The sequence below is a fragment of the Prionailurus bengalensis genome, chromosome D2, assembly GCF_016509475.1.
Source record: "Prionailurus bengalensis isolate Pbe53 chromosome D2, Fcat_Pben_1.1_paternal_pri, whole genome shotgun sequence".
NCBI lineage: Eukaryota > Metazoa > Chordata > Mammalia > Carnivora > Felidae > Prionailurus > Prionailurus bengalensis.
In genome coordinates, this window is record NC_057351.1 from 70787403 (window position 1) to 70801118 (window position 13716).

A 13716-nucleotide genomic window follows, 5' to 3' on the forward strand; every position below is an offset into this window, starting at 1 on the left:
GGCCTGCACAGGCGGATTTAAGTGTTTGCCCTTGCTGCCCGGGCATTAACGTGTAGCAGATACGAAGAGTACAAGTTATAAGAGATGCAGGATAGTATTGTGGTTAAGAGGACAGGCTCTGGAACCAACTCTGCTCCCTACTAGCTGTGCGAGAATTTAAGCAAATTAATTAAACTCTCTGGTGCTTCTGTTTCCTCACTTGGAAAATAATAGTACCTTCCTCAAGGAGTCATTAAGAATAAAAGACATAGGGGCACCTGGGTGGCTCAGTCAGTTAAGCATCTGACTCTTGATTTCAACTCAGGTCATGATCTCACAGTTCATGTGCTTGAGCCACGTGTCAGGCTCTGTGCTGACAGTGCAAAGCCTGCTTGGGATTCTCTCTCTCTCCCCATCTCTGCTCCTCCCCTGCTCATGCTGGTACCCACACTGTCTCTCAAAAATAAACATAAAAAAAAAGAATAAAAGACATAAAAAATATAAAGCACTAAACACTACCTGGCATCATATCCACAGTAGCTACTATTATTGCAAAGGTTTCTTTATAAAAGAAATCGGTATTATGTGTATGTGGGTCATTCCATACACACATGAAAATTATGGAAGGTTGGATACCAAAATGTTAATAGTGCTCATGTCTAGAAGCACAGATGCTTTTTATTTTTCCTTTTGCGTGTTTTCTTTCTGCTTACTATGTTTCAGATTATTCTTAATACCATGTTTCATGTCCATGCTTCTTCAAGTGTGGCCCCTAGACCAGCAGCATCAACTTGAGAACTTACTCAAATTACAGATTCTCTGTCCCCAACCAAGACCTGCTGCTAAATTGGAAAATCTAGGATGGGCCCCTGAAATCTGTTTTAACGAGCCCTCTAGAGAGTTGAGATGCACACTCAAGTTTGAGGATCACCATTGTAAAAATAAGGGTATAAACCACAATTATCAGAAAAATAATTTTTGGTTAAGTACTTTAAAATAACATTTTGAAATTAACCACTAGAACACTGCCCGCAGAAGTGAAGGTGTGTGGTTGACATCTCCTACCAGCAGAATTGGTGTAACTCATCATTGTGTATGTAACAGAACACGATGGTGGCTTCTAGAATAATCCCATTTTTGCCTGTTGGAAAAATGCCAGGTAAAGATACTTTAGTGGGGAAAGTAAAGAAAGTTTCTGAGTGACCCAAAACCCTAGCGGTATGTTTACACCTGCCAGTGTCTGTAACTCGGGCATGGGGGATGTAGAGATGTAATTGAACGTTGAAAAAAGATACCAAAATGGCTGACCCGAATGGAGTACTTAACAAGGACCCAGTCCCAGACACCGTTGAAGCGAAAATGCAGCTTGGGCATGGAATCCTATTTAATGCCGTTCTTCTTTGCCAGATATAGAGCCGAAAAACAGACACTGGACTAAAGAAGCCATCACAAGATTTCAGATGTGTGTTGCAGGGATAAAACTCCAAGCCCGAGTGGTTGAAATCACTGGACAGGGAGTGGGAATTGAGCTCACCGATGTCTCCACTTCTTACCCCAGAATAATCAGTGATGTTCTGATTGAAGAACATCTAGTCTTAAAAAACTAGTCCGCCATGTAAAGGCTTGAGAAGTAATAGGCCTGTTAATAAACATGATCTTCAAATTGATGCCCTGGGGCTTCAAGGTAACATTTTTAAACCTTTGATTTGTTATTTAATGTATCCTTTGCTCTTACAGGTTATGAAAGTTTTTCTATCCAAATGATGCAGTTTTTCTGTAGAAATACATGCTTTGTGGAAATAGGTTAATAATAGGTTATGAAAATATTTATTGAAACATGGTTTTATGTAACACCATACTCATTTTTAGTGTAGTCACTTATCAGGTAATTTTGCACCATATAATTATGTGTCCCCTAAAGTTTCAACCAGTTTTAAGAATTACATTATAGGGGTGTCTGGGTGGCTCAGTTGTTTAAGCATCTGACTTGAACTCAGGTCACGATAGCATGGTTCACAAGTTCGGGCCCCGTGTCGGGCTCTGTGCTGAGAGCTCAGAGCCTGGAGCCTACTTCAGATTCTGTCTCCTCCTCTCTCTGCACCCCCCACCCCCCCAGCCACACACACTCTCTTTCTTTCTCAAAAATAAATACGAAAAAAATAATTACATTATATGTACTACAGAAGTAACACTGGAGTGCAGTAGGTCAGTAGATTGGACTCTTTTGTAATACAAAATCCCTCAAATTGAATAGATTGTTTTGTGAAAATACAGATTTTCACGTTAGGAATTTGTGAATGTTGATAATCAGCAGTTGATGAATAAATTGAATGAATATGTAACTGGGAGAGAATACCAAGTTTAGTCTGTTTTATGCAAGATCTGTTTTCTGTGTTTTCAGCCATGTCTTCAGCTGAGCAGTGGAGGACAATAGAATTGCCAGTTAATAAAACTGTGCAAGCAACCGTATTAGAAATCGTAAACCCATACTTGTTTTATGCTCTACCAAATGAGATGCCAGGTAAGAAACCAAATTTTGAGACCTATTGATGCGCATCTTTTTAACTGTATAATGAAAACACTTCTCTGGAGAATTCCTTAAGAAGTAAGAGGGAGAGGGGAGGCTGGTGATTTTTGTCTTATTCAATGTTTTAAGGAAGAATTGACCGTCATAACACTTAAGGCACATTTAGTTACTCAAACACAAATGTGAACATGAAGGGAATGCCCTGCATTTAGCACCTGCCCAACCTTCAGGTTTTTATAAGGAGATCGTGTCTCTTAAAGAAATTGTGGTTTATATACACAATGGAATACTACGTGGCAATGAGAAAGAATGAAATATGGCCTTTTATTAGCAATGTGGATGGAACTGGAGAGTGTTATACTAAGTGAAATAAGTCATAGAAAGACAGATACCGTATGTTTTCACTCTTATGTGGATCCTGAGAAACTTAACAGAAGACCAAGGGGGAAGGGAAGGGAAAAAAAAAAAAGGTTTAGAGAGCGAGGGAGCCAAAACATGAGACTCTTAAAAACTGAGAACAAACTGAGGGTTGATGGGGGGTGGGAGGGAGGGGAGGGTAGGTGATGGGTATTGAGGAGGCCACCTGTTGGGATGAGCACTGGGTGTTGTATGGAAACCAATTTGATAACAAATTTCATATTAAAAAATCGTGTCCTTAATTGCTATATAATTTTTTGCTTAAAAACAGATATCTAGGGGCGGCTGGGTGGCTCACTTGGTTAAGCATCTGACTTCAGTTCAGGTCCTGATCTCATGGTTCGTGAGTTCGAGCCCCATGTCAGGCTCTGTGCTGACAGAGCCTGGAGCCTGCTTCAGATTCTCTCTCTCTCTCTCTCTCTCTCTCTCTCTCTCTCTGCCCCTCCCCCACTGACATTCTGTCTCTCCCTCCCTCTCTCTCTCTCTCTCTCAAAAATAAACAAACATTAAAAAACATGGGGGGCCTGGGTGGCTCAGTCGGTTAAGCATTTGACTCTTGGGTTTGGCTCAGGTCATAATCTCACGGTTTGTGAGTTCGAGCCCTGTGTTGGGCTCTGTGTTGACAGTCAGAGCCTGGAGCCTGCTTCAGATTCTGTGTCTCACTCTGTCTCTGCCCTTCCCCCCTCGTACTCTGTCTTTCTCTCTCTCTCAAAAAAAAATACTATCTAATTTGAATTGTATTTACAAAGCTAACATGTTAAGAAAATTTGATATGTTGAAAGTGTACTTTGTAATCCGTGTTACTACAGTTTAGAGACTTAGAAAAATGTTTTACACTGGTCCTAATCCTGAAAAAAAGTAATGTATAAATGTTTTCTTCTTTGTTTCATGGAAGTGTATATTAAGGAATCTCTTTCAACATATTTGAGTTTATCCTTGTAGTGTCAGAGAGAGAGTTAGTGCAAGTTAGTGCAAATTTAAAACAATTTGCAGGTACTTGAAGGCTGGAAAAGTGAATCTTTGTTTCAAATTGTCAAACGAGGATGTGAGGGCGATCTGGCTCGACATCTGTCACCCCATTGATTGCCAGGGTTGATTCGGCTGATCTGGCTGGCTAGGCAGGGGTCCCCTTCCTCCCTCACTGCTCCATGTGCGTCCCTCCCGAAGCTGCACGCTTGGTCAAAGAGGACGACCTTCCCCGATAGAGGAGGACCGTTCTTGGGTCAAGGGTATACGAGTAGCTGTGCTCCCCTGCTAGAACTTCCAAACAAGCTCTCAAGGTCCAAATTGTCAGACGACAAATTGTGGTGATACCAACAAGGGCTTTTAAATCTATGTCCAGCATTACAAATAATCATCTTTAATCTGTGTAGGTGGAAAGTAGGGTTATTGAATCCTGATGAATTGGAAGAACTGTGTTTTATTAACTAGAACACACTTAACTGAAAATTACATGGGAAAATTGTGAAAGTGGGACTCAATGAGTTTCTGTAGAGTATGGCCATGCTGGTGTGGAACTGAGCGCTCTGGAGGCTTCCCTCGTCCTCCCGCCCAGCACTGCAGCTCACCTGTACCCGGGGCCACTAGTGGTTTCGTGGATTCTTCACATGTAAATGTTAACAGGGTCTTTAAAGTGATTCGATTTAACATTCTTTTTGTATACTGTCTAAACAGCACCGAAAATTTCCTCACAGGAAATTGCTTTTTTGTGTTTCAGAAAATCAGGGAAGACTGTGTGTGTTGACAGCTGAATTGGGAGAATATTGCAGTGCTCAGAATAGTCGATTGTCTTACCGACCGAAAATTGGAGATGTGTGCTGTGCCAGATACACAAGTAAGGGTCTTTGAGGTAAAATATTAAAGGGAAATATTTTGTTCTCTTTTACGTGAAATTTTGTGTGTTTTGTTATTGAAGTGCACATTTCATTTTGTTAGAGAAATTAAGAAAGGCAGGGTTGTTTGTTAATTCATATGTTCTGTTCCATAACCATGAATTATGTTTAGGTAAGGATATAGGTAGGTATCTACCAGTACTTACAGATAATCAGTTTTACATAATAATATCATATTTATATGTGGAGGAGTTGCAAGTTTATAGAACTTTCTGAATGTGCTAAAAAAAAAATAAATAACTGCATTGAAAAGTTGACTTGTTGAATCAGGGACACTTTAACCATTGTCCTGTTGTTTTAATATTTCATGCTAACAGATTTCTTTTAGGAATAAAAATAACACTTGGAGTGAATATTCTTGAGCAGAAATTTTGGGAATTCCTGAGTCAAAAGATGTCAATTGTTTTGTACGTCCCAGAAGCATATTGCTCTCTGGGTATCTTAAAGAAATGTCCATATGTGCCAAAAGTTTGTGAGTGCCAATTCATCATCTCCTTGTCAGCAATGAATTTAAAGTGTTTTTGCTCTATTGCCTGCATAGTGTTCATTTTTAAATTTAAATTTACAGTTAACCATATTACATTTAGTTTTGTTTCCTTTTGTATGACAACTGGATCTACATTCTCCTTCCTTTTTTTCTAATAGAAATCTATCGTAATTTTTGGTTAGATAAGTATTCTTTATTACTTTATTAGAACTTTACATAAACACTGTTCACAGCTGTGTAGTAAACCATGATGTAATGAGATACATGGTTACATATCTCTTTTGCAGTCTTTGTTGTTGTTGTTACCAGTGGTCTGTATCCTTTCGCTGATTATCTCCAGTTCTCTGCATTGGTATAAATTCTCTTAGTGAACATTTGTGTACTTTATCAGCTTTTATCATATTGTCAGTTCTTGTGGCCTTTGCGCCTCCTATCTAGACTGCTTGTCCTTCACGGCTGAGCAATCACCCTGGAATTTTTCCTTCATCATCATGCTGGTGATGGATTCCCTTTTGTTTCATGGATTTGTCTCTTACCTGACCTTGTTGGCCAAATTTGTCCCTCCCTCATCTCACCTTGTTTTCTGAATTCCTTACGTTTGGTTTACCCTAATATTTGGGTATATATCCCATCCTTCAGAAGCTGAGAAAAGATACACGTAAGATGAATTTTCTCTTATCTCCCCATGTTCTCCCATGTTTGAAAAAGGCTTTACCCTAACAAGTAATTGATAGCTTGCCTAGATCTAAAACTCTAGATTGGAAATAATCTTTTCCTTAAATTTTTGAAGGCATTGCTTTTTTTCTTTTTTTTAAGAGTTTTTTTTATTTTTTATTTTTTAGTAATCTCTACACCCAACATGGGGTTCAAACTTACAACCCCAAGATTGAGAGTTGCACGTTCTTTTTTTTTTTTTTAATTTTTTTTTTTATGTTTATTTATTTTTGAGACAGAGACAGAGCATGAACGGGGGAGGGTCAGAGAGAGAGGGAGACACAGAATCTGAAGCAGGCTCCAGGCTCTGAGCTGTCAGCACAGAGCCCGACGCAGGGCTCGAACTCACGGACCGCGAGATCATGACCTGAGCCGAAGTCAGACGCTTAACTCACTGAGCCACCCAGGTGCCCCGAGAATTGCACGTTCTACTGACCAAGCCAGACAGGCCAGTCCGCTTTTACTGTTTTTTAGCTGTAGCTATTGCTGGTCAAGAGAGAAGAATCATTTAGATTCTCCAAACTGTATGTTTTTTTTTCCTGGAGCTTGTAGGAATGTCTTCATCCTGTTCTGAAATTCCTGATGTGACTTAGTATTGGCTTTCACTGTCGTGCTGGGCGCTCCTAAGTGGCTGGGCCCTTAAGGCTAGAAAGTTGTGAGCTTCAGTTCTGAGAAATTTTTCTGAAAATTTTTTATTCCCTTCTTTGATTTTCTGTTCTCTTAAGAATTCCAAATATTCTAATGTTGGACTTGAAACTCTTCTGCTAAGTTTCCTGTTTTCTCTTTCACTTTTTTTCATTGTTTTCAAGAGAGTTCCTCAATTTTATTTCCCAGCTTACTGAGTTTTTAACTTCTGGTACCACATCTCTAGTTTCAGTAGCTTTGTTGTCTGTCTTCTCAAGTGTGTGTTTTTAATAATGTCTTGGTATTCCAAGGGTGGAAGGTGTTTTCTCTGGGAATGTTAACATCATTGTAATTTTCAGTCTTCTCCCAATTCCTAGAGTTCCTGTTTGTTCTGATCTCCACCGTGTCGGAGGCTTACTTCAAATGTCTGGTGATCCTTTGCTGTTCACTTACAATGGGGCATCTGATTGGAAGCTTCTGGTGGCCTTCACTGTAGGGTGATGGGGCCCGTCCATTTCACCAGGACTCCTGCTGTTGAGAATCTTGAAGTGCATTCACTTGGGACTGGTGTCTCCTGCTTGGAGTGGGTAGCTCTCCTGACATTGTTCTTGGCAAACTTCCTTCTCTGCGCCGCCTCATGCTTCCGAGTCCAGTAGTCTGGTTCATCCTCTCAGGAGAAGAAACCTCTAGTCTTCTGCCCTTGAGTAGGAGCAGTTGGCTGGAAATGAAGAGGGCATTCGAAGCTTTATTAAAACCCATGAACATAAAAGAGATCGTTCTCTTTAGTAACTTAAGAAATAAGTGTTCTGTGTAAATGTATTTATAAACTAAAGTCTGTTCCGATGTCTTGGGAAGGAGGTCCACTTCCTTTACCCAGGCCTGATGTTCAGCTTCATCCTTACTACTGCCTTTGAATGGGTTGATTGTCCAGGCTTGGGGGTTTGAGATGCAAATGAAGATGCTTCTTTGCTTCCCCGAGGCCAGGCCAGCTTTGCTTGAGCACTGCTACCTCATTTCCATTCAGGCATCTGCTTTCCAGCTTCCGGTGTTGTGTTCTGTCTTGTTCTCTATCCTTGTGGTTTTGTGCTTTTTCCGTTTTAATCATGCAGTTGTCTTTTTAGTAGACTCTGGAAGGAGTGGAGGTCATGCTTGTGTTTCATCTGGACTGTAATCAAAAATTTTCAGTGATGTAAATGTAACTGAATAACCATCTGGAGGGAGGGAGGGAGTCATTGAATGTACCTTCTTACCTAAGATTGCATTATATTTTCAGATGATGACTTCTGGTACCGTGCCATTGTTCTGGGGACATCAGATGCTTATGTGAAAGTGCTCTATGTAGACTATGGAAACATTGAAACTCTGCCTTTTTCCAGAGTGCAGCCAATTTCCACCAGCCACCTGGAGCTTCCTTTCCAAATTATTAAATGTTCACTTGAAGGTAGGCAGTTAAGTCACTTTCCGGTTGAGATGTCTGTGTGGTTTTCCCTTTGTTTTATAGCCCTATGTCTGAGTCAAATGGGCATTTCAATAACTGCCCAGATTTCTAAACATCAAGCAGAGTTTACCAAAAAAGTTTCGTATCTTCTATTCTTTATTTCATTCTCACAAAAATTATATTGCTAGCCCATTGTTGTTCAGTTATTGTGTTTGGCCCCAGGTTGCACAGCTAGAAGTGGCAGTGCCTGGGAGAACTGGGCCTTCTGACCCTTATCTGAGGGCCTCTCTGCTCTGTCATGGCTCTTAGAGACAAGAGACATTCAGATGACACCATTCGGGCTAATTCACTGTGCACTGTATCTGCATTGATATTCAGTTCCTTCCTTTGGTGTTTGAGGAAAGCGAACAAAAATGCTAACGTAGCTTTTTACTTTCACTCCTCATTTTGTTACCCAGCGGTCCCAGCAGATAATAGCTCACTCATTGGCTCCTAGTCTGCTTTGGTTTTGACTCAGGGAGAGAGTTGGAAAATTACCTTTATTATTGTTTGCCTTTCCCATTAGGACATAAGTCCCTGGAAGCAACTGTTTTCTGTTTTGTGCCCTCCAGACTCAGATTAGTGCTCGATAAACAATAGGGATCAATGAATATTTATCGAGTGATTTTTTTTTTAATGCAACAGCAGTAGTACATCAAAGCATACCTAAACTCAGCTGGAGTGAGGCTTTTGCTTATTTTATTTATTATTACTTTTTATTTATTTACCTTGAGAGAGAGAGACAGCACAAGTGGGGGAGGGACAGAGAGGGAGAGACAGAGAGAATCCCAAGAAGGCTCCACCTGGCCAGCATGGATCCCAAGGCGGGTCTTGAACTCATGAACTGCAAGATCATGACCTGAGCTGATACGAAGAGTTGGACACTTGACCAGTTGAGCCACTCAGACATCCCTTTGCTTATTATCTTTAGATGTATGTAAATTTTTTTTTTTTTAAGGCACTTGATTAATATTCAGTTTTTTCCCCAGGACTAATAGAATTGAATGGAAACTGCTCGCAGTTAGTGATAGAACTACTAAAAAATTTCATGCTGAATCAGAGTGTAATGCTTTCCGTAAAAGGAATTACCAACAATGTCCATATGGTGTCAGTTGAGAAATGCTGTGAAAATGGTACTGTCAGTATAGCTGATAAGCTGGTGACTTACGGCCTGGCAAAAAACATCACATCTAAAAAGCAAAGTGCTTTAAATACAGGTATCTGTTTTCAAGTTTAATTAATGACAGATGTAAGTGTAATTAAGAAGCAATGTAATCAGTGTAGGTGACCTGGTCTTTCCTTACTCTGCGTGGTCACATTCCCTTCCTCCTCCCTGTCCTTTGTCAATCCAGTGGCACGGGGACCTACTGGGTGGAAGCAGGCCTCCCGGTCCAGATTTTCCTTAGCTTAGGCTCAGCAGCATTGCTGATACATTGATGCTGAGAGCTTTAGAAATGTCTGGCATTCAGAATTACTTCCAACTTACTTTCGACCCTGACCAAAGTGAGAAGAGTTTGCACTTTTGAGATTGGATCTTCTGGATATCTCACAAGAGGATTACTTGATAGGCCTGCCCTCGGCTGAAGAGCTATCCCATATATGATAGGCAAAAGACCTAAAATCCTAGAGATGAGGGCATTAATTTGGTGAAAACTAGGACACAGTAGTAGAAAATATTAAAGCCCAAATGAGAAGTAATTGATTAGGTCCTTGACAGTGACAACCCATGCCTAAGGGGCAGAGCTGTGTAAATTCAGTGTTTTTCAGTGTTTCGTCAGTGTTTTTGTTACATATGGTGTGTGTGATCTGATGGCTTTTTGTATTTGCTTCTAGAAAAGACATGTAGGATGAATTGCTGTTGCACAGAGTTACGGAAACAGGTGGGTAGAGTTTATTTGAAGTGAAATTATACTTCTTACATTTTTAGAAATGAAGTAATACTATTTCTTTATCACCCGTAGGTTGAAAAACATGAACAGATTCTTCTCTTCCTCTTAAACAATCCAACCAATCAAAATAAATTTATTGAAATGAAAAAATTGTTGAGAAGTTAAGTAAGTTAAATTTGATGTTTTCACCACTTCCGTCACCACCAACGGGACATCTCAAGGCATGTCAGGGTAGAACTCATGGCATGAACCACGTCATGAGGCTGTTCTTCATTTTGCGACCTAATGATTTGAGGTCTGGTTGTAATGTGTTTGTTGCCTTGCCAAGTTTTATTTGCTGATCTGAAGTTGGCCGTTAATGGGACTGAGTCCAGGGGTGTTCACGTTGTAACCACTCACTGTTGTTCAGTTCCGAATGCTTACATTATTGATGGCGGGGAGGGACTTGTAAAAATTGTTGTGAGGTAAAGCTTTACCTCAGATTCTTTGTGTCTTAGGGGTGAAATTAACTCTCGCTTGGGCATGTTGCGGTAAAAATGTTCAGCATTTTTTGTGAAGAGGTTTTAAAGGGCCAAGAATGGAAAATGGGCTTCACTGATAGTGTATTTCATTTCAAAACAAAGCCTACTCCCTGGTGGTGATTCTAGTGTGTAACAATGATAATTGGTGAGTTTGGAACAATAGTTTCCCCACATTGATTGATTGATTGATTTTTATTATTATTATTATTATTTGGTCTGGGATGCTTTGTTCGAAGGTAGCCCTCAGAAGTACCTTGTGATCAGAGGTCAGTTAGAATTTCTGATTAAAATGAAATTGTCTTTCCTACTAATTCCAGCCAAAAGCAAAGGGTCTCTGACTCCGTGCACTCTTGTCGGCTACAGCACAGCCTGGGTCAGACCTTTTTGCAAGTAGCTCACGGGATGGTACCTCTGAGCGCCTGGTGATTGTCCGTGAGTTCACGTGCTCTCTCCTTCTCCGTGTGGGAAGGTACAGTTATTTTGTTTCTGCTCCTAAGAAAGTACAGCTGAATTCTGAGTGGAGTGTCATCGCTGCTAGAGCAATAGTTTTGTCTCCTGGTTGATTTTCTTTACAAGTTGTGGGTTATTTCTAATAAATACTCATCTGCCATTGCAGTTACAGCCTTCAGTCCTTTCTGATGCCCTCGCTTTCAGTATTGACTACTGTCGTGTGTGCTTGAGTCTAAGATCTTAAGTTTAAAAAAAACGTAAAGTCAAATCTTAAATTTCCTGATAATTTTGTAGGGTTACAGACATGCAGTGACATGGACTTCTGGAATTCAGTCCTAGCACCAAATCATCTCATTTTTACCTGTGTAATAGGCTTTTTTTGTAAGGATATTGAGAGTGCTAACTCGCACGAGATGAAAGTTCTATTTTCTCTTGTTTCTACATAGATTGAAGACATTGTTTAAAAAAAACAAAAAACCAAGATGTGATTTAAAGACTAGTAGTTGAACTAGCTTTTCCTTTACTGTGGAATAAATACATATTTTTATCTACATTTTGAATATAGTATAATGCCTTATGTATTATTTAAAAAGCACTTGAACATCTAGTCGCATACGTAATCATTACAGTAGTCCTGGAAAGAGAGTAAGACCCCACTTTATAGATGAGGCCAAGGCTCAAAGAGGTTAAATGGCTGCACTGGATACACACAAAACCAGGCCTTAGGCTCAAAGCTGAACCCTCTCTGCTGCTCCTTGCTGCTTACTGTCTGCTGTGCTGCAGTGTCCTTAGATTCAGTCAGTTTTGAAGGACATGAGACTGAGGAGTTATATTAGAAGAAATTACAGGATACCCTGGGTGGCTCAGTTGATTAAGTGTCTGATTATAGGTTTCGGCTCAGGTCATGATTTCCTGGTCGTGAGTTCAAGCCCTGCGTCGGGCTCTGTGCTGACAGCACGGAGCCTGCTTGTGATTCTCTCTCCCTCTCCTTCCCTCCCTCCCTCCCTCCCTCCCTCCCTCTCTCTCTCTCTGTCTCTCTCTGTCCCTCCCATGCACATGTTCTGTCTCTCAAAATGAATGGATAAACCGAAACAAAAAAAGAAAAAATTACATACATGATTGCTTAAGCATACTTCATTGTGGTGGAAGTATAGTTGAATATTCACTTTTTAAAAAAAAATTTTTTTTTAACGTTTATTTATTTTTGAGACAGAGAGAGACAGAGCATGAACGGGGGAGGGTCAGAGAGAGGGAGACACAGAATCTGAAACAGGCTCCAGGCTCTAAGCTGTCAGCACAGAGCCCGACGCGGGACTCAAACTCATGGACTGTGAGATCATGACCTGAGCCGAAGCCGGCCGCTCAACTGACTGAGCCCCCCAGGCGCCCCGAATATTCACTCTTTTAAAATGTTTTTCCTAGATACAGAGAAAATGTGTTTAAAATTGAAGTGTTTAGTCTTTATTGGAGAAATTTTTAAATAACTGTAAAATCGCCCAACTAGGAATGCTGTGGCGATAGGAACCGAAGACTGTCCTCTGTGGCTCAGACGTGATAAATAAGTGCTTCAGCACACAAGTCACTGTAACATTCTGTATCGGAAGGGGAGTGCACACAGCTGTGTTTCGCTTTGGTCCAGGGCGGTCCAAGCCACGGCAGCTCGTGCACAGTGCTGTGGCGGTGCATTTCTGCAACAGATCCGACTTGAATGTACACTTTGGTTTGCTTGCACTTTAGAAATTAAGCAGAGTGATTGAGTCTCTAATAAGGCATATTGAGAGTTGATTTTTCTCTTTCAGAAGCAGTCTGTCCCGGAGATACACGCTTAGCAGAAAGGAAACAACGAAGGCTAGACTTAGAGGCAGCACGGCACCCCGCGTGTTCATCGCGAATGTTGTCTTCTGTGCCTCCGTTTCTGTTTGCTTTGCCACTCTTCTGTTGGGTTGGGGAGTTTTGTTTTTTTCCCTCTAAGTTCTTCCTCCCAACTAAATAAGTCTGGCGTGGAAGTTTCATACCGCATTCATGGGGATATCGGGAAGAGATACATAGGGATTTTCTACTGTGAATATAAATTTTTAGGACTTAAAGGTAACACTGAAGAAAATATGGCTTCATATTACTAGCAGATGAATCTAGTTGATAGATGCATGAGTTTCTTTGGATTTTTCTGTATGTTTGAAATACTTGGTAATAAAACATGCCTTGCTCTGTCGTCATCTGCCTCTTCCACTTAATAAATGTTCCTTGGCTTGTTGTTGCTTCGGTCCTGTCTCTTCTTTTCCTGTCCACTCTTGAGATCGTGAGCTGCTGTCTCCATCCCAACTCGGATCTCTTTTCCTGTGGCCTTTTGGGCTCAGAGTCTATCCTCAGGCTCCCAACCGCTCCTCAGCTGCGGAAGGGACTTTCTCTTTCTGCTTCTACAGAACATCCATACCCTTCCAAATCTGCAGCCATCTAGACTTCGTTGTAGATAGAATTTACATTTTCTGAAATACAAATGCAGTTAAAAATTAGAGTATGCATTTTTCTTGAAGCACATAAAGGAATCTTAGTTGCTCCTAAAACATGTGCAGAATTATGGGCCAGCTGACTTTCCTGCCAGCCTGTAAGTTTCTGTTGGGAAATTTTCCATGATTTAGTAATTTTGTATCAGACTCCTAACCAAGAAGAGGTTACCAACTCAAAGAATGTTTTTTGGTTTTTTTGGGTTTTTGTTTTTTGGTCTTTGGGGTTTTTTTT

At 40.6% G+C, this 13716-nt stretch overlaps 1 protein-coding gene across 1 annotated transcript in view; it reads left to right on the plus strand.

Annotated features, from left to right (window-relative positions):
• TDRD1 (tudor domain containing 1) overlaps positions 1-13189 on the plus strand; it is a 50491-nt gene extending 37302 nt beyond the window's left edge. Inside the window, 9 exon segments of the mRNA XM_043597605.1 lie at positions 1387-1577; positions 1579-1663; positions 2381-2500; positions 4641-4757; positions 7914-8081; positions 9107-9334; positions 9951-9997; positions 10079-10171; positions 12777-13189. Coding sequence (XP_043453540.1) covers positions 1387-1577; positions 1579-1663; positions 2381-2500; positions 4641-4757; positions 7914-8081; positions 9107-9334; positions 9951-9997; positions 10079-10171 — 1049 coding nt within the window. The 3' untranslated portion in view covers positions 12777-13189.
• The last annotated feature ends 527 nt before the right edge of the window (positions 13190-13716 follow it).